Source organism: Gavia stellata, chromosome 2, assembly GCF_030936135.1.
Source record: "Gavia stellata isolate bGavSte3 chromosome 2, bGavSte3.hap2, whole genome shotgun sequence".
In the NCBI taxonomy this organism is placed as follows: Eukaryota; Metazoa; Chordata; class Aves; order Gaviiformes; family Gaviidae; genus Gavia; species Gavia stellata.
In genome coordinates this window covers 49,477,062-49,504,842 of record NC_082595.1, presented here as the reverse complement: position 1 = coordinate 49,504,842, position 27,781 = coordinate 49,477,062, and the positions used below count along the sequence as shown (strand labels likewise).

The 27,781-nt window shown below is 44.7% G+C and overlaps 1 protein-coding gene across 8 annotated transcripts; it reads left to right on the top strand.

Annotated features, from left to right (window-relative positions):
- On the top strand, nt 1-27,323 carry MYB (MYB proto-oncogene, transcription factor). Of its 8 annotated transcripts, none has more exons than XM_059835350.1 (16): nt 112-134; nt 3,969-4,086; nt 5,685-5,756; nt 6,412-6,504; nt 6,922-7,142; nt 8,684-8,918; nt 9,749-9,829; nt 10,227-10,322; nt 11,645-11,902; nt 12,954-13,316; nt 14,902-15,044; nt 15,445-15,559; nt 15,646-15,771; nt 16,455-16,565; nt 17,187-17,294; nt 27,207-27,323. In XM_059835350.1, the coding sequence occupies exons 1-16, from the start codon at nt 112-114 to the stop codon at nt 27,321-27,323; spliced, it is 2,280 nt and encodes a 759-aa protein (XP_059691333.1). The 8 variants fall into 8 exon arrangements, with proteins under 8 accessions (XP_059691340.1, XP_059691333.1, XP_059691335.1 ...); XM_059835352.1 differs by having other exon boundaries at nt 10,227-10,331; nt 11,645-11,854; XM_059835349.1 differs by having other exon boundaries at nt 10,227-10,331.
- Nucleotides 27,324-27,781: the final 458 nt, after the last annotated feature.

The window sequence follows — 27,781 nt, the reverse complement described above, 5'->3', positions numbered from 1 at the left end:
CTCCTCGGCACTCCCGTGCGCGGCGGCGGAGCGCCTGGGCGCAGCCCGGCAGCAGGGCGCGGCGGCGGGCGCGGGCTCCCCCGTCCTCCTCCCCCAGCGGCCGGTGAGAGGATGGCCCGGAGACCCCGGCACAGGTAACCCGCTGTCTGCGGGCGGGGGGCGGCCGGCCCCGCTGCGCTCCGCTCCGCGCCTGTCAGACGGGGCGTGGGGCGGCGGGAGAAGGGCTCGCCCGGCGGACGGGGCGGCGGGCGGGCGGGCGGGCAGCCCCCCGTCCTCCGCGCACCTGGGCTACTCCGCCCCCGGCCCCCAAGCGCAGCGCGAAGCGCACCTCCCCTCCGGAGGCGCGGGGGAGCGGCAGCCCGGCGGGACGCACCTCGAGCCGCCGCTGACGGGGCGCCCGCGCCGCACGCCTGCCGGACGCCGCGGCGGGGCCCCGGGGGGCCGGGGCTCGCTGCCGCAGGGGCCAGCGCGGAGCCCGGCGGGGCTGCGCGTCCCGCAGCTGCACGGCAGGACGATGTCGGGCTGGCTCGGCGGCGGCAGGTAGCGCGTCCCGTCTCATTCATTCATTCATTCCCGGCGGGGTGGGACGGCAGGTGGGCGGCGGGCGCGGGGGCTGGGCTCGCTCCCTTGTCTTCTTTTTTATTTATTCTCGCAGCGGCGGCCCTTTTGCCGCCGGGAGCGCGGCTCTCCCCCGCGGGGGTAGTTACGCCCTGCGGGGCTTGGCTTTTTCCCGCACGCACTGCTCGGCACATGCCCGAGCGCGGCAGCGCGGGCGGGCAGCAGCGGGGGCTGCGCGTCCGACGGGGCGCTCGGCCGGAGCTGTCACCCGTGCCCGCCCGCCCGCCCGCCGCGCTCCCGGGCGAGGGCTATCCCCGCCTCGCCGTGCCGCGCCAGGGGCCGGGGGCGGCGGCGCCCCGGGGGCGGTGGGCTGGACGGGGTGAGACGGGACGGGAGGGGACGAGACGGCGCGGGAGGGCAGCGCCGCGTGGCCGCGTCCGTGCCGCCGCTGCCGGGCGGGCGCACAGAGCGGGGTTGTTGTCTAATTAGCCGGGGACGGCGGGTTGGACACGTGGAGGCTTTTTTCTCTTTCTCTTTGCAGCCCGGCATCCTCCCCTCTTCCCCTCCCCTTTGGCTGGGCTGTGACAGAGGAGGAGGTCGCAGCCCTGCTGTTCGCTGCCCGGCTGCCGGCCCCGTCCGGCGGGACTGGGGACTTGGGGGGGCCCTTTTTAAGGAAGAGGGGCTTGCGGTGCGGGAGGAGGCAGCGGGCCGCTGGGCGAGCGCCGGGCTGTACTTTCAGTGTCAGAGCGGGGGTGTCGCTGGGGCTGGCGATGAATCACCCGGCCCGTCTCTCCCGAAGGAGAGGGACGGGACAGCCGCCGCCGGCCTCGCGGGCGCAGCCCGCAGGGACGCGGCCCTCCGCCGCCCCGGGCTCGGCCGGCAGCCCCGCCGCGGCCGCGCGGGATGCAGGGGCGGCGCGGCGCGGTGTCCGCCTGCCCCGCGGGGCGCGGCGGGGCCGCCCCGGCGGGAGCGGGCGCGGGCGCGGGCTCTGCCGCGGGAGCGGGCTCTGCCCCGCGGGGCTGGTGCCCGAATTCCTTCAATCACGGTAGCAGCAGCGAGTCATTTCCTCTCCACCCCCTCCCTTTTTTCCTTTCGCTGGCTCCTTTTTTTTCTTTCCCCGTGTATCGTTGCACAAGTGGGTTGCCCGGACGAAGGGCGCAGCGCTGCCGCCGGGGGGGCGCTGGAGCGGGGGCGGGCGGGGGGCTCCAAGCCTTTGCCCCGGCCGGCGGAGCGCCGCGCCGCGCCGCGCCGCTCCGGGGGGGGCTTCGGGGCTGCGGCCGGAGGTGCAAAATAATAAAAAGTTTTAGAGCAGCGCTGAGGGCCCGGTGGGCCGCAGGAGCTACCGAGCGTCCCCGAATCCCAGGGCCCTTTTCTCCTGCTGGAGAGCGCAGGTAATACAGCGGGGTTTGCTCAGTTCTGCGGTGCCAGCGAGGCCCCGGATATTTAAATAAACCGGTTCCATTCCTGGCACCGCACTTAAATCATTTTAACCTGTTCGCCGCTGATGTTCTGCTGCCGTTGCGGAGCGGCGCTTCTCTGCTGCGCCCAAAACACGTCGCCGCGTAGGAAGCGTCGCTGATGGATGCATACCTGGTGCTTTTACTGTCTGCGAAACTCATGTTCAAAATGATACTTGGAAATCGAGCCACAAAACTTCCTTTGGCATATGGGCAGTCGCACAGCTGTCTCTGTGCGTCGCTGAGAAAAGTGAATCTCCTCTGAGCAGCAGCAGGGGAAGGAGCCGTGTTCGTAGCAGCTGGAGCGTGTGCGCTTTGCCCAAGTGTCCTGCCCCGCTGAACCCTGGGAGGCTCCAGCTGCGAACCAGGGGTGCGCGCTCGCCTTGGCACGCCGAGTGGGAGCTTCAGTCGGTGCTTCCCCCCAAATGGTTACTTGGGCTGGGGAACGGGGAGTGGACCCTGGGGCTAGGCAGGCTGGAGGACTACTGCACGGTGGGGGCGAGCTGAGGGTGGCAGCGGTGGGCTGGGCGGGTGAGTCAGGGGCCACCCGGCAGAGGCGCAGGGAAGGCCACACACATCACGGCAGGCTGTGGAAAACTTGCTACGTGTAGCATAGTTTTCATGGCACATGCCACAGGCCAGAAAACAGGGTTGAAAGATCCAAGGTGTGATTAGCCCAGTGCGCTTTAAAAGGCTCTATGTTTAACAGCTTGCATTTTGGAGGTGTTTGCATCTGGACTGACGGTCTCTCTGCTTCACTGCAGCTTAATTTAAAAAGTCATCTCCTAAAAACAGGCTAACGGGATAAGCAATGCCTGATAATTTTATTACAAAATAACTTTATTTTAATGTCTTAGTCATACCTTAACATACCACAGCATACCATACCATCAGATATATCACAGTTGTTAGTCTCGTAGCATGACATCGTCTCCTTTCTAGCACTTGCGGTTACCGTCTCTTAGCTGAAGTGTCAGAACTGCTGCCCATTTCTTAAAATTTGAGAATAAAATACTGCCCACCAGAAAGACAGCTCTTGTTGTAAAACACTCACTTTTAGTTTTAGTTAACTGGGTAGGGCAAGTGCTGTTTGTGAAAGAGTAATAGAGTCCTTTTTACCCATAGATAGCCTCTGGGGAAATCCCTTAGTCATGAATTAGGTGAGTAGCAGAGTGTTTCAAAAACAGTATGAGGTATTTAGAAATGGAGTAGAGGTAATAAAGTCTTAAGTTAGAGAAATGGAGAGCATAAAAGGGTTCAGTTGTTCATTTGTTGGTTGCAGGATATTAAATATACTTGACCTCAGCTCTTGTCTGTCCAGACCCGTAAATGGCAAGCACATACTATATTAGAGCTTATTGCATGTTAATGCTACCACTTACTGGCTTTATTAATTATAGAAACTTTCGCCTTCACGTATAGGGTCCATAACCATATTCTCAAACGAAGTTATTATTGGTTAAATTTTTGTATTTATACACAGTCTGTTTTATTTGGGAATGATCTAACTATCTGCTCTATTAAACATACAAAAGCACTAATATTTTTCAGGATGTACGGCACGAGTTAAAGCTTTTGAACATGCACTTGTGTAATGGACACAGCCTCTAGTTCTCTTTATTGTCTCAAACATTGTATTTTACTTTGAAAGCTTCATTGGTTGAAAGTTTGCCAAATGTGTAATTCACCACTGATCTAACAGTAAGAGCAGGTCTAAACATGCACAGTAATACGAAGGTTGCCAGCCCTTTGCTTGTATCTGTGGATACCAAAAACAGCAGAACCAGTTCAGAATACTAGAACAACAGAATGCAGAACAAAATCTTGTTGTGCAAGTTTTAAAACTTTTATCTGTGTAACCTTTGTAAGGATTGTAGTGGTTTTTTTGTGCTTTGTAATTAAGTAGCTCAAGTCCTCATGTTCCACTCTGTCTCGCTGTGTTTCCTTCTGCAGTATATATAGTAGTGATGATGACGAAGAAGATGTTGAGATGTATGATCACGATTATGATGGTCTGCTTCCTAAGACTGGAAAACGTCACTTAGGAAAAACCAGGTGGACCCGCGAAGAGGTAAATCCAAGTTCATTCATCTACCGCATGTAAAAAGACGGAGAGAGGATGGATCGTGTTCTTCTCCGAGTTGCTTATCTGCAAACTGACTTCAGTGACAGTCCCAAGTATATGAATAAGGGTGAAGTTTTCGACCCTTTAGCTACATTCATTTAACTTTGAGGATGATTCTTCCCTTCTAAATAAAATGTATAAACACCAATTTTTTATGTCCACCAAGGTCTACGTTACACGTATGTGAGTCTCCGTGTAATCCCTGTTGGAGAAGCAGATTAAGAGTCACCTGCAGCAATGCTTTATTGTTGCTGCTGCCTCTTTGTGTTTAAAAACGGTTGCTATGTGAGAACTGACGTGTGTTCAGTGTCCCACAGCAGCAAACAACTGTGGCAGAAACTGCTGCAGTCCTTTTGTGCCATTTGAAATTTGCACTTTATTTGCAGCATTATGATTCAGAGTGGAAATAAATTAAAAGCTGGAAGAAAGAAATCCAGCAGTACCAAAATTGAGCATTCAAGATGTATTTTGTTTTTGAAGGTCAGAATGCGTTTTAGTCACGGTGCCCTTGTGCTGACTTTCCGGGTAAATTGTGGTATCAAACTCCTTTGCCAGGTGGATATCCTGTGGTCATTTAACTGGTTTGAGTTTATTGTGAAATACATTAATACAGTTCTTAAGCTATGTTTTGACTTTCTCCTCTCTAACAATGTATATTGATATATAAACAGTGTCAGGTCACCTCTTGCAAGCATTTTTTGTTTTTTTTTAAATCATAGTCTGCTCTTACAGAGGTGGATGTGTTTGTGATGTGGCCTGGGAATAAGGGATGGCTGTGGAGCCCAATGGCCACTTTCCTGTCACATGAACTGGGAGCATACTGGGAGGCGCTAATCGGGAAGGGGAGGGTTGCTCCCCTCCTCTTATCGCTTGGGGCAGTTCTCGCTTGTCTTACTCTATCTCGATCTTTCCCAGTACATAAGATTGGTTTCTTTTGTCTTCAGGGTCGATATTTCTGCCCTTATCATTAAAAATACTGGGCCAAATTTCTTGCTATGGCAAGTATGCAAAACTCCCTCACAGTGATCAGGAGCAAAAAGGAGCAAAAAGTTTTATTGTGCATTGTACATGGATAGGCAATGAGCAAATTACTGGAACTCCCATTACTTGCAAGACGTATAAAGCTTAAGGCTGTGACTTCCAGAGGTCCCCAGACAGCTGGGTGCCTGAGCGTTACTGAATTCTGTTGTTATTCTGATGCCTGGCATCTAAACATCCATGCCCGCCTGTAAATCCAGTACAAGAATAACAGTTACATTGCTTTGAGCAGTAAAATGGGAATGTATAGTGCGAGTCAAAGAACTGCACAGAAAAAGTCAGTCTTTCTCCTGCAACACAGTAAAGAACCTACCAAAATCCACAGGAGCAGAAAAATCTCCCAGACAATGAAAAATATGAGAAGACTACAGACCACCTCCCCTTACACTCAGGATGCAGAAACAGATGCATAAAAAGCTAGAAGGAGGCACTTTTTTTAAAATGTATTTCATTTGCATTATAAGAGATTGTGATATTAATTATGTTTGGTTTTTTTAATGATTCAGGATGAGAAACTGAAGAAGCTTGTGGAGCAGAATGGCACAGAAGACTGGAAAGTCATTGCCAATTTCCTTCCTGTAGGTGGATATTGGTTTCTGTTTCCAGTTCTAGTGACAGCTCTTTATCAGGGGTTTCCAAGTAAGGGAAAGGGGAGTGGTTGCTTTATAGTTACGTTTTTGCGGGAGATACAAAACCTCCACAGAGGGAGACCTCAGAAATTTAGTTAGAATATTGTGGAAACTCTTACTTTAATTTTTCTTTCATTTCTCAGGAAGGGGTGGAAAAAATCAAACAAGCAAAAATGGGGGTTGGAGGGGCGTTGCACAGTAGATGGTCAATGTGACACTGAAACAAAATGTCTCAGCGCAGGGAAAAAAAAAGCTTTGATGAATTGTAAGTGTGGTTTAGAACATAATTGTTATGTGAACGCTTTGGCTGTTGTAGAAATACTGCATGTGAAATTGTGACAGCTATTGTACCAGATGGTGAAGATACAGTTTGTGTAGTTTTGGTGATACAGTCATCACTGCAGGAACGATGGAAATATTATCTAGTTCAGTGAGCAAAGTGATAGCTGAGCACCTTCTTCTCAGATCTACTGTGTTACTCCATATTGTTTAGTAGTCGTAGCTGAAATACATCAGGAACAAGCGTACCTAGATAAGAGTGTTATTGCTCTATATTCATCTTGTCTAAAGAATGATCTACTTTGCATATTTTACATTTCACTAGAATCGGACAGATGTTCAGTGCCAGCACCGATGGCAGAAGGTACTAAACCCAGAACTTATTAAAGGTCCGTGGACTAAAGAGGAGGATCAAAGGGTAATCAGTTTTTCTTTCTTTACCTCTGATTAATGCCTTACTAGTGGATTTCATGTGTTGGGGCAAAGCTCCTAGAGACTTCGGTGGTCTCAACACTAATACGGCCAGAGGCAGACTGAACCTGTCAGCATCAATGCTTAGTATTTGTGTAGTGCTTTCTAAGTTTTCTATACAGATAAATTAATGTCACTTTACAGCACTGTAACACAGAATTGCAGTCTAGAAATGCCTTAACTATTACCAGATTTTTCCTTTTGGGTAAAAGGATAAATGGGAAGTGGGGAACCTTAATTGTGTGTTAGTTTTACTGTGGCAATTTTGAGAAATGTTGTTGAAAATATTGCTCCACCACAGAAAAATTTCATTGATTCATTATGCATCGTTAAATACAGGCAGTTTTTATGTCCTTCTTTGAAGGTAATAGAACTCGTGCAGAAATACGGTCCAAAGCGCTGGTCTGTCATTGCTAAGCATTTGAAGGGAAGGATTGGAAAACAGTGCAGGGAGAGGTGGCACAACCATTTGAATCCAGAAGTGAAGAAAACCTCCTGGACAGAAGAGGAAGATAGAATTATTTACCAGGCACACAAGAGACTGGGGAACAGATGGGCAGAAATTGCAAAGTTGCTGCCTGGACGGTAATGACATACACCTTTAGCTCTTGAATAGGAAAAAAGGAAAAAGCTGCAGGTCTGAGCAGTCCGTTTCAGTTGCCTCAGGCTGCACTTTATAAATCAGAAAAATTTTGGAATCAAAACCTGGAAAGCCAGTGACATCGACGTGTGTTTTTCTCAGTGGGGAATTGTGCTGTTTGGTCAGTACATGGAACAGTATACTATTTTTATACTCTTTTAATGTTTGCCATAGGTAAAAAGCCCCAGTAACTAGAGCAAGAACATAACAGTTTCCTGAATGTCTGTGCAATCTTATTTGTACTTGCAATAACTGTCAAAATTTAAATTGATTTAACAGGGAAGGATCAGGCTCTGCAAGTGGAACTTAATTTACACTCAGCTAAGGGTATACCTTCAACATGAAACCCAGTCTGTTTAGTCCAAATTATTTAGGAGAAGGGTGCTTCAGCATTTGTAATTGCTCCTCAATTGTCCAGATGATTTTGACCTGTTAAAAATCCATGTATAAAACAGGAGAAACTGACTTCCTCAAACTCTGGTCCTCGAAATGCTTGTCTCATTGAAAGCTTACGCGCAGCTTGCCTATAATTTCAGAGATTCAGTGTCTTATTCGCTCTGTAGTAAAAGTGACTCAACATAAAATGTAGTCAAGCAAATAATGTAAGCAAGGGAGAGGTTTCTCTTCCCGTTTTTATTCCTGCTATTTGGTGAAACATCTTCAAGTTCTAAATATAATGCCTAAGATCATGATAGCCTTTTAAGCGGCATTCCCTAGGCTGCTTTCACCTTCTAGAAGAAAATGAGAAATGAATTACCCCTTGGAAAGTTTTTTTGTAGCTTCCACACATCACAGATACTGCTTTCAACGATACTGTGTGGTGGTGATGTTTTTCAAATAGAGGAGCTTTTTCTAAGCGTACTCTTAAAATATCACAGACTTGATAATTTTGCTTTTTCGGACTCGGGTATGTGAGAATTTGAATCTCAGTTTTTCTGCAGCTGAGAAAAATCCCAACAGCTTTGTTTACTGAATTTGTGTGTATAGCATGATGTTGTCATTGTCTAGGTGGCCAGTTGGAAAGTTGCTTGGAGGTTAGTCTTTTCACAGCTGGTCTCCACAGCCTTTCTTTTCTGCAGTGAGATACAATAAAACTCCACTGCAATATTAAGACTTAGGAAGATGATGTTGGCAGTCCTTTAGAGTAGCCTCAAAGGGGTGTTAGCCTTTGCTGTCACCTCACCTCATGGGAATGAGATGAAGCTGAAGTTATGAGTTTCTTACAGTTTGAGGACCCAAGGCCTAGAGATTGGTTTAAAAAGTACATAAACAACTGCAGCCCATTTGTCTTTTCCCCTACCTTTTATACTGAGCATCTTTCCTGAGAAGTTGAGAATAGCATTTGCAAAGGTGGGGGCAGGAGGAAGGTCAGAGAACAGCTTGAGGTTTAAACAGAAATGCCAACAGCAGTTTCCTGCCCATTAATCTGTCTGAATTGGAAACGCTCATTTTTAAAACTCCTCAAACGTATGTATTTCTGTTGCAGAACTGATAATGCTATTAAGAACCACTGGAATTCCACCATGCGCCGAAAGGTTGAGCAGGAGGGCTACCTGCAGGAGTCCTCCAAAGCCTGTCACTCCTCAGCGGCCACAGGCTTTCAGAAGAGCAACCACTTGATGGCCTTTGCTCACAACCCACCTTCTGCACAGCTGCCAGTAGCCGGCCAGCCGCCGCTGAGCAGTGACTACCCCTACTACCACATCTCTGAGCCACAAAACGTAAGCGCCTGAAAATGTGGTTTGTTTGGGGTTTTTTTTGCTTAGTTGAATAGGTGGGTGCAATTTAGCCATACCTGATTTCAGGAAGCATGAAGGGTTTTCTCCCAGACTTGGTGGACTTGTATATGTTTGATGTCAGGCGAGGACTTCTTTGACTTTGATTTCATTCAGTGATGAAAATACGTACATTTCAAATTGATTGCCAGCATTCAGATGGTGGAATCGGCTTCAGCGTTTTTTATGTCTTGTGAGCGGTGAACGTGTTTCCAGTACTGTTCCTTATGGTGGCGAATATTACATTTCTTGAAAATCAGTTGAATCTGGTTAATTCTGTGTTCTATGTCAAAATCTCCCACGTTCCCTTCAGTAGTACTCTGTTTGTGGGTTGCCTGTTGGAACCAAGTAAACAAGTATTGTTTTTAATCTTTTAATCTGATTCCTTTTCTATTAATGATTAATAATGAAACAGACTGCTGCTTCAGACAGTTACACTGTAGAGTTTTAGATGATAATAAATTGCATCTTTTGCATTTTCACTTCAATTTAGAAAAATCTTACAAATGCGTCTATAAATTATTCATCTTTTCTCATTCAGGAAGGGTAGATATTTCATATATTAATTTTCTTTCTTCCTCTGTAATGCTCACTGTCATATTCCTAAAAAACTGTTTACTTTTCTTGTAAACATTGTTGGGTTTTTTGCTATTTCATCTCCATAGATAATAAATCTTAAGTACCAAAAACCAAAGTATGTTTAACACAAATTCACAATGCAGGCAGACAATATGATCGAAATAATAACTTCTAGTGTCTTTTGCTTTTTGGCCTAGGTCCCTGGTCAGATCCCATATCCAGTAGCACTGCATGTAAATATTGTCAATGTTCCTCAGCCAGCTGCTGCAGCTATTCAGGTAGATAACTTGAACCTCATTTCAAGAATCAATTTGTTAAACATTTGATAAGTCAAAATGCAGACATCATACATTAAGGAAACATTTTAACGTACTAAGTGTGGTGAAGAGAGAAAATGGGGAAGGTGGGGGAGTTCTAACATGGCTAATTGCTTTTTCTGAAGTGGATTTAAAACACAGTAGTTGACATCTGGTGTGATAGCTTTCACTTTCTCCATTTCAAATGTCTGTACTGAAATTCAGCAGGGACTTTGATAGTGGAAAACACAATTGACGTTTGTTTCATCTTTGAATCTAATTTGGCTATTATAACCACAGGACGGCAAGCCATAAGCATTTTAGTTGCTACATCCTATCAGACCTTTATCTTTTCTTTTCCCTTAACTCTTAATTTCAGAGACACTATAATGATGAAGACCCTGAGAAAGAAAAACGAATAAAGGAATTAGAGTTGCTACTAATGTCGACTGAGAATGAACTGAAAGGGCAGCAGGCATTACCAGTAAGATTGTCACTGTGTGCTTGGATGGAGGGATAGCAGCGTTACCCCAGTGCTTGTCTTTTTAACTTTTTACTCCCCCTCTGCCTTCAATACTAATCAAGGCTCTATATTTCCGTTTTAAAAGGATGAAACATAGCACATATATAATCTGCACTTGCTTTGCAAATTCTTTTACTGAAAAAAAAAAGCGAACAATTTGCAGGTATTTTACTTCGCAAAGTGGGAGCAGGGCTGGGCTCTGTAACGTGATGTAATATTGGAAACGATGACTGTACGAAAATGAAAAATCCCACAGATGTTAAATCAGTGGGATCTGCATTTCTGAAAGTGTGCAATGGTTCATGTGATGAAAATGTAGTGCCTGTACATTAGATTTTTCTTCTCTGTTGTATTCTTTCTTTCAGCTGTGTTTTACACACTTTGTCAGCTTCAGACTTGGTGCATGTTTGACAGTTTGTTTTACTTCTCTGAATAATGTTAGAGTCTTCATAACTGCATGTGTGGAGCAAATGCTGGCTATTACTGAATTCTCACACTTCGTTGTATATGCCATTGGATGTTAATGTGTGAAAACTCTTACATAGTTACTTAACACCATCACCAAAGCCAAGAATCCCCAAATCTATTTTGAAGATAGGTGATAGCCAGCAGATTCTTTTTTTGGGTAATATTTAAATTAATAGTAAAACAACTGCATGCATGATACGTTAGTTTGGCCACTTTTTAACTTTAGTTAATGTTTTGCAATTTCTTCTGTTGCATGATCACACTGGAAAGAAACTTCTGTTAATTTGTTCTTCTGCTTTCCTAACCACGTTGATTTGACAGCCTCTTCATTGCATTGGTGTAAGCTGTAGCATTAGACAGGGATAGAAGAAGAAAAGGAGATAAGCAAACAAAAGCAACTCTAACTCTTAAACCCTTTAGCCTTCTACAGTGCTGAGCGCTCAGTAGGGAAACCCTGCCATTTCTTGCTTCTCACAGAAAATGACTTGCAGACACTTTTTGAGCTTTTGGAGTAACACAGTATGAATTGATTATGTGTTAGTAATGATATATGCTCATAATCCTGGAAGTCAATTATGAGGTAACTTTGGGATAACAAATACAATGCCGATATTACTTAAAACGAGATCTTGCACTGATGAAAGGAAACATCTTGACAATTGTTTCATAGGCATAAGCTCTTAGATGATGATGCAACTACTTTTATCTTTCCTCCAGTGGCATCTGACACCTTGTGCAATTTCATTGCTAAGTTCCTTCTGCCTTTCCCCCCCCCCCCCGCCTTTTCTTTTTTTTTCTTCCTTTAGACACAGAACCACACATCAAACTACCCCGGCTGGCACAGCACCACAATTGCTGACAGTACCAGGACCAGTGGTGACAATGCACCTGTTTCCTGTTTGGGGGAACATCACCACTGTACTCCATCTCCACCGGTGGATCACGGTTGCTTACCTGAGGAAAGTGCATCCCCTGCGCGGTGCATGATTGTTCACCAGAGCAACATCCTGGATAATGTTAAGAATCTCTTAGAATTTGCAGAAACACTCCAGTTAATAGACTCCGTAAGTAGACTTGCTGCCTCAGGTGGATGCATGCATGGTCAAGGAGTATGGGGAGAGGAACTGGGACCATCCTAACTGTGTTTCTTTTGTTTACGAGTAACTTCTAATTGCTACAAGATCTGAAGCTTAGCTTCTGACATAACAAAACGGCTTCTCGTAAATGAAACCCTCGAGTGTGGATGTGTATGCTTTTTGTGGGTGTCTCCCTTTCCTGCTGCATCTTGGTACGGGAGTGTGATTTTTAGCAAACTGCACAATAGGAGCTTGAAACGATCTCTCAATATTAAGTCTCCTTAAAATAGAATCAGACACTGTGAAAGATGTTAAACAATGAAATTTTCCTTATTTATGTTTGAAGTGACACTTGCCATAGGTTTATGTGTGGCTGCTCATGTATCTGCATCACTTTCTAAAAGTTTTTATTGTAGCTTCAATAGCTGCTGCTCAGAGCTTAAGGAGCTTGCCCTGGCATATGTGAAGAACTGGAAACATGGATTTTAAATGCCAGGTGGCTGACAGACATTGACAAGGGCCTTTTCTCATTGTGGTCTCTGGGATACTACATGTAACAGAAGTGGCACTTCGAAATACATTTGTTGGTGGCACTCTCCTTCAGCAGCAGAGGTGTCTGCTTCATGCAGCGTCACGTCCCATTCAGCACGTCCAGAGCAGGAGTGCAGGTTAGGAGGAGACCAGTGTTGGTTTAGAGCCCAAGGCACACATTTTTTGGTAGCGAAAGGCACCGTCTTCATACCAAGCAGAAAACCCTGGGCAACTAGATAGTTAGGACGTCATTTGACTCATTGTTTCTTTAGGGACTCAGTTGCCAGCAACACTACTTGGATGTTAGACAGTTTGATGTGATCAAGGTATATTTTGAAAACACAAATAAGCGTTCACAGTGTTACTACTCAAATAAACAGGGTCAAGCTGAATTGAACTGGGAAAGACTTTGGTGGTGGTGGTGGTTACGGGCATATCCTAGCGCTGTATTTTCATGAGGTGGCACTATACACTGTCTTATAGCTCCGTGCCTCCCACGTTGTTTCAGGATCCTTCATCATGGGGTGATCTCAGCAGTTTTGAATTCTTTGAAGACACAGACACTTCGGCTAGCAAAGCTCCCTCAGGCAAAGTCGTGCAGCTTCAGCAAAGAGGGTCCAGTGCTTGTAGACCTCAAGGACACCCCATCACAAACTTGAGCAAAATCATGTCGAGTCAGGGCTCTCCTGGCTCACCAAAGTCCTTATCTGCCTCACAGGGCAGCGCGGCTCCGTGGGTCCTTCTTCACAAAAGGAGAGGGCACTCCAGCCCCTTAGCCAGTGGCCACGGTAGCAGCTTGGTCCTAGCTGACGTCAGCAGCTCAACTCCTAAGCGCTCCCCTGTCAAAAGCCTGCCCTTCTCTCCCTCGCAGGTAGATCAAGACTTCTGCACAGATGTTACTAATTCTCAAAAGTCACCCCAGCCTTAACAATTTAGAAACTAATCCTTGGAACAAATGACTAATTACCGTTGCGCTTGTTGATTTCACTCTGTGTTTGAATCTTCTCACTGCTCTTAGTCTTCACTGCTGAGTTTAGATCATCAGCGAGCTAACTGTTGATTCTCTTCTCTTAAATTCACCTGTGGGGCTTGGGGCTTTTTTTATTTGGATCATATTTGTAGGGGAATACGATTGCTTGCTTTGCTCTTGCTGTTAGCTCCTTCAACTATTAGAGTTTAACAATTCTGATCATTTGTAATACTTTCCATCTCTGTCCACTTACAGTATGATTCATTGACCTAGAAAACCCCAAACTGCATTTAAATAGCATTCAGGTTGTGAGACAAACTGACAACAACCAGAAAATTCAAATCATGGCTCGCCATCCTCAACCCGGGCCACGTGGGGTGGAGCGGAGTAGGAATGTGGAGGAAAATGGCCTGTTAAAACGGCCTGGCGTGCACTTCCAAATTCCTGTCGATGGTTGCTTTGTTTCACAGCTGTAGCACTATTTAAAAGTGTTTTGGTTTTTTTTGTTTGTCTGTTTGTGTTGGTTTTGCCTTGGGTTGGCTTTAGTTCTTGAAGTCAGAGAAACACTATTTCATGAAGGATAGTAAAAGATTGCATGTAATGATCTCCCACTGTATCTCCCGTTACTTTTTAGGTATTTTAATCCTGTATCATTTATCCAGTGAAATCCGTATTTGCTTACATGCCATATTTTTATAAAGTGTATTTTAATCCAACGCAAGTTGAGTCTAGAAGGTAATACAGTGAATCATCGTCAGAATAAAAAAGATACCACTACGCTCACAGATTTGTAGACACTGGAAATGGAAACTATTTTAGGTTACTAGGTAGAACTCATGCAAAAAAAGCAATTTTCTCCAAACTAATACTGCTGCCTCCTTTTCAGTCAGCTGTTTCCATTCCAAAATGCACTGATCACAGGTGGCAGTTTTCATTTTATGCTGTGAAAACAGAGCACTGGGTTTTGAGAGAGGTGATAGGAAATTTATTTTCCTGTCATAAATACTTTATTTACTGCCTTAAAAGCACCTAGATTGCCCATATAAATCTATGTGGAACTTAGCCCCATTTCCTGTGGGTTTATTTCTGAAACATCCCTTACGCATTTTCACCCCATTCTTACCTGGGCACACTGCTCTTAATACTAATGAAAATTTACTTGCAGAAAATCCAAATCAGGCTTTTAAGATTTGGCTCTTAAAGTGGTGGAGAGTGTTTCTCATTGGAACAGTGTCATTTTCTTTGTAACTTCCCTCTCTAGAGATGCTTGTTTCGGCTTCCTGAGTGCTCCAGCCGAGCTGTTGAGTATTGTTTTGCCATGTAGTCAGGTGCCCCACATACATGTACCCACATCGTAGGGTTAGGAGAATCACTTATGTCAATCAGAAGGAAATAATTTCTTTTTCTTTTGTTCAATAACGTCAACTTAAGAAGTCAACCTTGTAATCTAGATGTTCCTATCGATTTTTCCTTTCCCTACCTGCAGTTCTTAAACACCTCATCCAATCATGAAAACCTGAACCTGGACAACCCTGCGCTAACTTCCACGCCGGTGTGTGGCCATAAGATGGCTGTTACCACTCCATTCCACAGGGACCAGACTTTCAAAGCTCAGAAGGAAAATCATGTGTAAGTCTGTTATCACGTTGTTGTGTCAGATTCACGAGGGTTCATTTCTTCAGGCTTGCACACAACCAAAGTGCTGGGTCACTGTATGTTTTCTGCAGAGTTGTTTGCTAACACGTTCATATTTTTCTTAGTTTGGAGTAAAACTCCCACTTTATAACTGTGGAGGTAGGTTATTAACACAGAACAATCATGCATATATACTCACCAGTTTTTTAAATAAAGCCATTCCACTTTATTACAGTTAAATAGATGTTCTGCCAGAAAAGCAAAATGGATTATAGGATTGCAGGAAAACATTTGTCTGAGTCTTACAGCAGCCACTGCCTGTATGCACATATTTCTGTAAAGAGGTAATATTTCCAAGCATGTTCCTTTAAAGTTTTTCCCCTTCTTTTTAAAGTTTCAGAACTCCAGCAATCAAGAGGTCTATATTAGAGAGCTCTCCAAGAACACCCACTCCATTCAAAAACGCACTTGCAGCTCAGGAAATCAAATATGGTCCTTTGAAGATGCTGGTAAGAAGGAAACAATGATAAAAGTTGCTTTGATATTAGTGCAGAGGGATGTTCTGGGACGTGGATATAACGTTTCTTCCTTTCAGCCTCAAACTCCGACTCATCTTGTAGAAGATCTGCAGGACGTTATCAAGCAGGAGTCGGAGGAATCTGCAATAGTGGCTGGGCTACATGAAAGTGGACCCCCTTTGCTGAAGAAAATCAAACAAGAGGTAAATCTCAAACTTACCTGAGGCAATTTAATTCAGCGCTCTTTGCTGAGAAACTTAAACCAATACCTTTTCTGTTAAATAGCGGTGTCTGTTTTTCTTTCATGTGAGCCCCAAGATCTTAGTGTCGGTTCTATATAGTATACTAGGAATGCCTAATTCATCTCCCATTGATTTCCATAGAAGTCTTTCTGCTGTTTTCAGCAGGGGTTTGCTTGGGCCGTTCTAATGCAGTTTTCATTTGAAACTTAAAAAGAAAAAAAATTAGGCAGGAATTTGGATTGAATCTTTCTAATATTGGTGAAAACTATAGAAGAACCCCACGGGGACCAAGCTCCATGGAGTGACTTAGAAACCTGAACATTTGAGGACATTGCATTGTATTACTTTGTTACTAAAGTTCTAAAAATACATATATTCTCAATCCTTTCTGGGGAATTAAACTCCTGAATACTGACAGAGGGCTGAGTGCAAGTATTCAAAGTTTTATTAGGTGGAGATTTTGTTGAGAACCTTGAACTTTTTTATTCTGCAAAGAGCAAGGGTGCTGTAAAAGACAGTACTGTAAACATCCATTATGCACAGCTGTGAAGAGTATTTATTCAATTTATTAAGCAACTGACAGATAAATCTCCTTCTGGTGAGTTAGGTACTGTTTTTTATCATTGTGCCTTTCCTGCTTTCAGGTGGAGTCTCCTACAGATAAAGGTGGAAATTTTTTTTGCTTGAATCACTGGGAAGGAGAAAACCTGAACACTCAGCTCTTTACACATACATCTACTATGGAGGATGTGCCAGTAAGTGCAAGTTTTCACACCACTAAATTATCTTTCTGTTCTACATTCAGTTCTTAAATGCAAGAGAAAATATTTTCTCTGACCTTCCTCACAAGTAGGCGTTATTCGTTATTTCCCTGTTGTTTTCCTGTATTAAGCATAAGCAGCAAAATCCAGCTCTTAATTAGATCACTGTAATGCCTATAGAAGGTAGCAGAAGTTGCAGTCATTGTGCAGCCCACAGTCTTTGTAATGAGCCTGCACTTGGAGGGTGCCTGCACCTGTGTATAGAAATGACTAGGTCACGGAGTTAAAACTGGTAAAAGAAAGAGAGCGTCTGTTTTGTTTTGTGCAAAGGAGGCCTTGCATGAGCACGGTTCCCTTTGCTTCGCCGGCACTGTTGAATGTTACTGTTATTCTTGCACTTGGGAGTTTCATTGGATGAAAAACCTTTGCACGTGACAATGCTCCTGCAAAGCCAAGTCCCAGCGACCCCAGGCTGAGGTCCGCTCCCAGGCTGAGCGCTCTGTCTGTGACCCTCTGTTGCACCCTCTGCAGTCAGAGTTTGCTTTTAATACATTCGAATTCAGGTTGTTCTCTTGAGTTACTGAAAATTGTTTGTTTTTTTCTTTTCCTGTTCAGAATCTTCTTACCAGCTCCATTTTAAAGATGCCTGTGTCTGAAGAGGATGGTAGTTTTCACAAAACATTTGCAGTACCTAGGAACAGGCCACTAGCTAGTCCTCTGCAGGTAACTGTTTGATAAAAATACCCGTTGTATATAAAAAAAAATACATGTATTGCTTTCTCACAGACTGATTTTAAGTTTTGAGTGTGAAAGAATGAAACATTCAGATGAAGGCGGTTGAGGATCTCACTTTACCTGTGGAGCGTGAGGACGCAGAGGCTACAGCTGTGCCAGGAAGCTGAACAGGGCAAAGCCCCGTGTGTGGGGCATTGTAACTCAGCTGGCTCCAGTGTAAATTGGTAGGATTGAGAATTAACATGGGCCAGAGCCTTTTTCCTATAGACTTCTTGTGGGCGGCTCTGCTGTTTTGGAGAGCAGGAGAGTTGAGGGGTGTGGTGGTGGCCAGAACTGGTCACTGGCCTTGGGGCGAGAGCAGAGACTCTGGCACTGCCCAGCTGGCCAGCACAGATGCAGTCAGTATTGCCCGACCAGCCAAGCACCAGGATGGCCTTTCCCTGAGCGCAGGCCGAGGTCGCACCAGAAATGTGGTTGTAAGCAGTGATCTGAAGGGGCCTCGTAACACTTATGGCCAGCTCTACGTCTTGGGATCTCTGAACGGAATTAAATGTGTGCCTGTTTTAATGTAAGCCAGATGTGAGGCTGGGTTTTAGATATTTATGCTTTTTCCAAGTGTTAACAAGCATATACATTTGCTGTACTTTAAAATATAGCTGTTACACAGGGTCTGATCCAAAGCCCACCGAAGTCATTCGCAGCCTCTTTGTCAACTCTTGCGGACAGAAGTCATTCAGAGAATGAAATGCAGTGTAGATGATGATCAATTACCCTTCCACTACAGCCTGTATTTCTGAGGTAGATGAATAAGTGATTTTATATCCCTTCTCCACACGGGTGAATTGAGGGAAAATATCTCATTCCCCAGGGTGAGTTACTGTCAGAAAGGAAATTATAACTCCGTAGTTCCTGACTTTCAGACAGATAGTACACATGGCTAATCCTTTCTTTCCTCCCTCTTTCCAAAATTTACTTTAGGGGTTATTTACAGTAGGAAGGAATGAACAAAACCTGGTTTTGATTAAGCATCTCTAGCTGGGTGTTGTAAAGTGAGATACTAAAATTCACACATGTCCCTGTTTGGCACAGTTTGACGTGAAGTAGGTTTGTATTTTGCACTGCAGAATCATCTGATGAAAAGCAGCTTTGGAGGGCAGGGACTGTGTCTCCCCTCTGCATGGGGCTGTCCGTAGGGCACAAAGACTCACGCTCCCTGTTGCTTATTTGCTCTTTTCTCATGAACCATGTTTCTTAGTTGCACTGTGGTAGACAGCGAAGGGGAGAGTTTGAAGATCCATTGCCCCTGGGTTAGGGAAGTTATTTAGGAACTGAATTCAGACCATCTCATGGCAGAGGAGCCCAGGGCTCCAGCTTTGCAGGGGGTCGCTGGGGCTCCCCAGCTGGTCCATGGGAGGAGGCTGCTGGTCCCCCTGCCTTGCCAGTGCACCGACGCCTGGCCATCTCCCCCAGCCAAACTCTGGGCTCCTCCAGAGGAGGAGGGTTGTCCTGGAGTGTCTGCCCCTACACTCCAGAAAGTGTAGGGCAACACTTTCAGGTGGCTAAACAGAGTATGTTGTGGGTTGTCCTGTTAGTCGCAGTTGCCTGGACTCTGCCTGTAATAAAAAGAAAGCGTCTGAGGTGCCTGTAAAATAGGATCTTTTGATCTTTGGCATCACAGTGTTATGTTGCCTGCTATCTAAAAATAATTTCTTTACAAGCTGCTGTAAATGAAAGGGCTTGTTTAACCTTCTCTCCTCATTCACGCTGATTTTGTTCAGGAAGTTTACACAAGTCAATTTGAGGGCTGTTCTGGATCCCATGCTTCAGCCCATGCTCAGGAAAAGCCTTTAATTTTGCATGTTAAAGTCAGGTATTCTCATTGTTTGGATAAAGAGGACATTTTCTTAAGTAGGAACTGAGTTAAAAATGACTTCCTAACTCATCTCAGTGTTTAAAAAGTGTTGAACTGAAAGAAAAAGCAGTTGTAAAAAACCCCAAAATTAATATTTAGTATGCAGCTTCTTGGTGAACCAGTATGAAGGTAAAATTACTCTCTCTGCCAATGAAGAAACTTTGAGTGTTTCAGCTGAAATGTAATCCTAAATGAAGAATGAGGGCAGAGGTGTCTGTGACAGTGGCATAGACAGCTTTTTGAGAATGAAATACAGACATTTTATGACAATGCAGTATTGTCTGCCAATCGCTGCCCTCTCTGAATTGGACTTAGTGTCATGGTTAAAAGGGAGAATCTGCTTCATCCCTGGTAAGACTTGCTTGGCTTCACGTCAGCGGGGAGCTTGGCCCTGTGCAGCTCAGAAAGGACAGGTGGTCTGTCTCTTTCACGCCAGAAACTGCTGCTGCTCTGCCCTAATGCTTCTTCCCTCTCTGTCCCGGTGGAGCCGGACGCCTGTGATGAGGACACAGCGTGTCTAAAGGTGCAAAGCAATTGAAAATGTTAGCGTTTATGCTTGATTTTGGCTGGTAGCATTTTGTACGTGATCAGTTTTTAGCATGTTCTTGTTCTACGCTTTCTAGTTTATAATTTGGTATATCACTCACATACATTTACATACACAGTGACACACACACAAACACTGGACTAAATCCATTGATTCCATGCAGGTAGACATTACACACGAGGGAACTCATCTGGGTGAAATTTAAATGTGTCTGCATGGGTTTACATTGCTGCTGTTAATATTTAGGGCCTGATCCAACAGTTCTTACTTAGGCAAATTCTCATTGACTTCAGTCTAAGTAAGAATTATAGCACTCTCTGCACCTTGGAATGTGTGCATGGAGAGGGAAGAGGGAAAGAAAGAGAGCACTAAACTTACTTTTTTTTTAATATGCTTGGTTCTTAAAATTCCATTTTCTTTAAATGTGAACTTAGATAAGAGGGAGGTAGCATGTTTACCGGACTACAGTATTTTTCACTGCTTTAATAATTTGCACTGTATTTACACAAAGAAAAAGATACTTGGCGAGCAATAAGCTCACCACAGTGCCTGATTAGTTATTGTTTTGCTGTTAAATTCCAAAGGAGGCAAAAGTAACAAATGTTCAAAGCAATCTAAGGATATTTTTTACTGCATTTTGGACACATGACTGATCATATGCAACTTAGTAAATAGTAGTTGCTGACCATATCAGATAGCATGATATGATTCACCGTCACTTAGGAGGAACAACATGTCACATCATTTGGCATGTGAAGTCAGGTAGCTGCGTATAACTGCACTGGGAATGTGGTGGTATTGGTGTTGCACTAGAGCAATAGGAGAAAAAGCCCTGAGACCCAAGATGAGTTTGGGCTTCATCCTCATTTGGTCCCCTTGTTAAGCCTCTGTAAAACATTGGATGTAAAGGCAGGTCTGTGGGTGGGATCTTTCTGGTAAGGTGTGAAGGTTCAGCCAGCTGTTTTCATCCTGCACGGCAAATCTCACAGTTGTGCATTGGGTATTCTCTTACTGGCTGGAACAGGAGGTGTCTCACCAAACCCACATGTTGCCTTGGGGTGGAATTCCTCTTACACTCCATTGCATGGATTCCAAATACTTATGCTTTATATTGGTGTAGTTAGTTACAACCTGTATTTTTGCATACTATATTTTTGTCACTCAAACAATACTTAGTTTCACTGTAGGGAGTTTTTGGCCTCACTAGGAACTTTTCCAAGGGTTAAGATTTTGGGATAACATATGAAGCCCATACTGATGGGCAAACTGATGATCTGTACTGAGCATTTGCTTGAATAGTGCCTCGTAAGAGGTTATGCAAAAACTGTGTTTCTGGTCCTTCCTGTGTAAAAGTTATGTTTTATTTCACATTGTGTTCTGTAGCAGTACATAATACAGACTATCCTAACATAGACATTTTAACAGATATAAAAGTAGACTAAATCATAGACTATCCACCTAACCCTGCAGGCTATCAAAAGACACCATGAAATGGAACCTTTTAAGAAAATAGCGCTGCTTTGATACCTTCTTCCCCCAGTAACAAAGGAAACAACACAAGGTAGAAGCTCTGCAAGCTAAAGAGAATGTTCTTCAACGCCTAGCTCCTGTCACTTTCCATTTTTTAACCACAGACTGACACGTTTGAGCTTGAATTTCCTGACTTTCAGCGGTTTATGTAACCATTTTCTTTAAAGAGTAAGTTTAAAGGATTTTAAAACAGTTACTTGGTTAACCTTTTCAAGAATGTGAGCTGTCCTCAACCTTAATTTTCTCCGTTTAAAAAGTGAAATGTGGAATTTCATCTGCAGCTCGTTGTCAGAGAAAATGTATAGGTGAGGCAGCATGGTCTCCTGCAGCAGCAAACTTTCTCTGGTTTTCCTCCATGGCTTTTTTGGGGCTAGAAGATCCTGAAGTCTCATACTCTTATTTGTTAATCAAGGGAGAGGGGGAAGCACGCTGTGCTCAAGCCCCGGGAGGTTTAAGATTTGCACAGCAAAGGAAGGTAGCCCTGCGGGTTTCCCTCACTTGTGTTGTCCCTTCTCTTGCCAGTGGCTGATGTGTACAGGAGCTGTGCTTGGCACAGCTGAGGAAGCAAAAGGAGGTTCAATGTTACAGGTCAGTCATCGCATGTTTTCCTTCCAGGGCACCAGAATTTGGGTTGCAAACAGATCAGGAGTTACAGCTGCCCCGAGCCAGCGACGGTCTCTCAGAAGGAAGAGAAGTGGCAGCTTAACTATCAGCCATTTGCAGCAATGTGTTCTTATCTGTGAATAAAAAAAATTACTTAAGGACAAAACTAGAAAGAGACTGAATATCCTAAGTGAGTTGCAGGTGCTTAGCCCATTTCTGTGTCTCTTCCATTAATTTTACTTGGAAAGCTCATAACATCTCAAACAGGAGTTTTGTCTGAGTAAGGGCTTCAGGGTTAAGCCCTTAAAAGCGCCACCAAATGGCTCGTTCTAGCTCTGGTATCAGGCTTATAATAAAAGCTGAAAAGTTGGACCATCTCACTCTCTCACATTTACCAAGCTGTATTTCTGAGCAACTGGGGAAGCCCCAGAGTTTAGGAGAAGGCTGTCCTGTGCCCCAGAGGAGAACTAGCAACACGAGCAGAAATAGTGCTCTGCCTTAGCAAATGAAGTAGAATTCATTTACGGTCACTTGAGTTTTTAATTAGTCTTTACTGTCTGGTCTTGATAAGTAAAAGGGCTTCTCTTGGTTCTGCATCCTTACAGAATAGAAAGCCGTGCTATTCTACGTGAGATGCATCATATTCTGCTAGGAAACCGCTTTGTTTAGGGCATTCATTGTTTTACTGTTTCAGAAGGAGTACTGCATTTCTGTTGCAAGCCACCTTTTCAGCAGCATGTTCTGCGAATTATCCATACCGTGTAATCTAAGGGAAAACTGGCAAGAAATCCAGCTTTTTGCAGTAAAGAAACACGATAAGATACCTTCTAATAGTCTGAGCCTTCTAAATATTTTAAACATTCTGGCTTTTTTTGGTTTTAAATGCCAGCGTAACTTGGCTAAATTAATGGGAACGTATGTAACACCAGTAACTTTGCTGCAGTTGCTGAAGATACCTGCCAGCGTAGCGGAGGTGTAAAATCTGTCTTCTAACACAGTTCTTTGCCCAAAGATTGTTACTACACTTCCATCAGTTTGGTTGCTTGGTGCTGCAGGACTGCAGCAGCGTTTGGTTTTGGCATCCACTCCTAACAGGCAAGGTTTCATAACGCAGGAGCTTTCTTAAGCTATGCAGACAGCACATGAAAAGGCGGTCCGGGCTCTGAGTACAGAAGGACTAGTTCTGTTAGAAAAGCACCTTTCCACTGTCTTTTCTTTCCTTGCTCCGGTCTGTTTTCTCTAGGTGGTCCAAGTTTTTATTTGAAGTGCTTTAACTGGATATCCCAGTTACAGCTTTGACAGTTTGTTTACAGTTCACATCTGCCTGAGGGCAGTTGAAGGCACCTTACAGGATAAGTGAGGTAGCTTTGCTGCCGGGAGAAGGATGTGCTGGTAGGATTACTGAGGTTAAAAAAAAAAAAAAAGCGCCAGAGAGGATGACATAGCTGCAGCTGTACCATGGGTCTGCAATTTTATCCTATGGGAATTCATAGTAGTATACCTTCTTCTCCACCCCACGCCCTGTTTTAAGTTAAAGAGAGAAAACTCCTGTGTGTGGAAAGTACTGCCTGAAAAGGCTTAAATTCTTTTAACTGACAGCAAAACTAAAAGTAGTCTCCTACTCTTTGAGGCAATAAAAAAAAATACATACGGAATGAATTGTACTGAGGAAATCCCTTTCTTTCCCCACTGGCTAGGGACTTAGGTGCCAAAACAAACACCTCACTCTTAGATGGCTGAATTTAAGTGGGTTGAATCCACTGAATCAATGAAAACATGCCCATCAATTTTGGTGGGTGTTGGGTCAGGCCTTTTGGCTTCTAGTTACAAAGCTTTTGTGTTTCCACCTGTTGATTTGCAGAGTTGGACCTTTAAATGTGATAGGGGAGATGCAATGGGCACTCAGCAAAAGGAGTGGTTTGACTTGGCTTTCCGTGTTGTTTTCCTGTATGCCTCTAGCTTTCTGCCTGGGTCTCTTCTCTTTTGATACATCTGCGAAGTGCTGCTTTCTGCGGGGCGCTGCCGCTTTCCTGTAACAGAGCCCTGTCAATATTCGCTGCGGTGCTGGCGTGGAAGGAGGCGATGTGCTTTTCCCTTTTCACTGAGTGCTCCCGTAGCTGTGTGTGCCCAGAGCCGGCAAGGCGCCCTGCCTGGGTCGTGGGACCCAGCGCTCTCTGCCAAGAAGGGAAGTAAAACTTCTCGCGTCGGGATGACTTTCACACGTGCCTCCGGCACTGCGCTGCAGGGCTGGCAAGGCAAAGGCATTGTGCTTTGTTTTGTGTTGGCTGCTGAGAGCCAAGGCTTCAGACAGAAAATGTTTATTAATTATTGCCACTTTAAATGTTATCTGAGTTCCCCAGGATAATGAATTGAAAGTTTTCTTAGTAAATGTGCTACTTCAGTAAATATACTACTTTGGGTCAAATTCTGCTTTCTTTACTGGAGCCAAGCCTTCACCACTGTCAGTGAGACTGCAAAGTTAGTCTCTTTTTATGAATCTGTCGTAAGAGGACAAGAAAAAGCGTAATGTGTTTCTGGGGAGGTAATACAAGGGTCACAACTCTGTGGGGAGATTCTCCCCCGCTGTCTCTATGGCAAAACTTGAGTAAGTTGTTTCAAGCAGGCTCGAGTCAGGGGTCTAGCTGATCCTCCTGCCGCTTGCTGTGTCTGCTGCCCAGGGCTTCCCTGGGGCGCTGGGGCGGCCGAGCCCGCAGGGAGGGCAGGGGGTTACTGCCTGCCTGAGCGGCTTCTGCTGCGCTGACATCAGGTTAAACGAAGACCAGGCTTTCAGTGGAATGAGTGACATGTAGCAGCCTGCTGAGATGTTGGAGATATCAGGATACAGATTTATTATTTTTTCTTTTCCAAGCACATGGCAAAGAGCTCAGTGTAGATACTAACAATTAAGCCTAATTTATGAAATTGGGACACTCCTTGCCTGAAGTTACTTCTATTTTTTAAAAATTGATACACTGTTACTGATGGACTTTTCCTTACATGTTTTCAGTTATTTACAGGACTGCTGATCTCATTTTTCTAGCGCAGTGCATTTGAGCTTTGGGAGATCACGGGGAAATACCGGTTGGACACATATTTTTGTCCTTTGAAATGATGGATATTCTGGAACCACCAACTGCTTTTGAGGTGTACAGACCAAATCTGACTTCTGAGTAAATCTGATGGCGTTGTACCAGGCATTAATTTGGTCCCTGATGCAAATACCTCTAAAATAATAGGGTAGAATATTCACAGGTGCCTGAGTCCCACTGGGGATCAACAGGAGGCTGTAGGTTCCCAGCTGATGTAGGTGCCTTTGAAAAAGTTACCCTGGAAGCTGTTTAACCAAAACATAAAAGAAGCTGTGGCATGGCACATGCATGGCTGCGGCATGCAGAAAGTATGTCACACCTGCTTTTTGGCTGTGGCACGTGCCCTAGGCTGAGCCACAGCACAAGGTATACAGCCAGCCCAGGTTGAACCACTCCAGAAAAGAGGTGTATGGCATGTTTGCTCACTTCACAGATGCGGCTTTCCCACAAAAAGCTGCAGAAACTCAATGATTTGAAGCCTGACCTGGTTCTCCTTCACATGGGGAACTCCCACTGAAGCTCAGCAGGAGTTTTGCCTGCAAAAAGGCATGAGGAGCGGAGACAGCATTTGGAACTTGTCTACAGAGAAGAGAAAGCTGTGTCTAGGGAAGGCCAGCAGAAGTTTACAGAGGACTAACATGCTTGCCCTCATCTTGGCCACGCTGCTTACTTAGTCATTGCTTTTATCCCTTTTAGACTGTAAGCCCTCCGAGGCAGGGAACCTTGGTCCCTGTGTTTGTAGCAGTGCCCCGATTAGGGCATGTTAGGAGAAATTCTCTGTATTTCATATGTTGCCCAGCCTTTTACTATCCATACGTCTCAGATAACACTGTTTACAGTCAGAAGACCATTCTCTAAACATTTAGGGCAGAGAATAATTTAAGGATCCTCTTGCACAGTTAGCAACTAGAAGGAACAGCGTAAAGAGCCATGGGCACACCAGGAGAGTTCCGCTCTTAGCAGACGGTTTGCTAAGTCCACTAAATTACACTTCACCCGGCGTCCTAGACGTTGGGAAGGCTTTGACTATCTCGTTCAGTGATGTAGATCTTGAACTGCAAAGATGATCCTTCTTGAAAGCAGAGGAAAAGAGAGTAGGGTTTCTCCTGACTTGTCTTTGTTGGTGGATCTTGGGCCTAGACCTTCTCAATCTTCAACAGTACTGGGATCTCCTCGCTGGCAGGCAGCTTTCCGTTAAGCACAGTTGTGTGCATTTTTGGAATGCAGGGTATTCATGCAACTAGCTCCATATAATAATAGAGTTTTTATTCAGGGCTTAGTGAGTATCTCGGCGTGGAAGAGCGGGCGCACTGACTAAGTGAAAGAGTTCAATAGGAAAAAAACCAAGTGTGTGTAAATGCGTGTGTATACTGGTAAATTCCAGGAGCTTTGAAATTTCATTATTGTTTATAGCTCAAGGCAATGAGAAACATCTCACATGTGTAGTGAGTAAATAAATACAGTGCGCACAGCCCTCTGCAGATATGTTTATCTCACTTTAACATTATACTAAATGGTGTCTGTAACCTCCATAAATACCACAAGAAGTGAAATGGCTTACACGATAATTAAAATGCTGTTTCTGCCGAGAGTCGTCCCCCCCGCCCCATCCTCTTCCCCTTTGGTGGAGGAGCTCTGCTAATGGGCATGTGCTAATCGCTGTGCACAGGTGAAAGCAGCTTTGAGCACGGGACTGTTAGCTGTGGTCAGGCTGCCAAGATTGTCAGGTTCGTTTAGGGAGCACAGGGGCAGAGCAGCTGTATTTCTAGAGTGAAGTTTCGGCAGGAATTTGTGCGTGGTGATAGCACTGAACATTAAACTGTGGGCTTTAACCTGGCTGTGCCCTGTTGACTGTGAAGTCCACCTGCAAATAAATTCTTTTTTAGACCTTTCACGGAAAGGAAAGATTAAAGGTGGGGCTATAGATATGGCCTCGTAGAGAAGACACTGTTTGAGAAAGCGGGGAGGTTTGGATCCTGGCTCTTGTGGTGTGCCCCTCTGCAGGTCGTCTGGTCTGCCCACCCCTCCGGTCGCTAACTGAGGAGTGGAGGTGGTATTTTTTTGCCTGTTGTGTTGAGATTTCAGTTTCTCTGGAGATGGGACAACATCCTACTGCGTGTTCATGCAACACTTAATCGCGAGCGGGCCCAGCTTCCGCTGGGGCTACGCATAAATTACATGACGCTCACCCCAAATCTCTCTGCCTGCTTCTAATTTAGCATCTGAACAATGCCTGGGAGCCAGCGTCCTGCGGGAAGGTCGAGGATCAGATGGCCCTGACGGATCAGGCACGGAAGTACATGGCCGCCTTCCCCACCCGGACTCTGGTGATGTGAAAGGGTCAACGGACAGAGAAGCATTATGGTTTTGAGAACACTTCACCTCTGCTGGGAAATTCCTGTTCCTCTGCATGAAAACTTTTCATGAATGGGAGAAGAGCCTATCTTTGTTGTGGTACAACAGTTGGGAGCAGCACAAAGTGCATTTAGTCACTCAGCATATATATTCTTGTTGGATTTCACCCAACTTAAGAGGATTTTTTTTTTTTAATGAATGATACTTGCCTAAATTATTAGGTATTAAGTTTGAATCAGTAATTAATGATCTTAAGTGCAGACTTACAATAAAGGTAATTTTTTTGTACTTTTTGAGATCAAGCAGACCTAATACACCAGTATTGTTATTTCAGTGATGTGCTAGCCAGGGGTGGGGTTTTGTTTGTTTCTTTTTTATTTTTTTTTAATAATAAAAGAGCAGGTACTCAAACAGATATATTTTAAATCACTGAACAAAA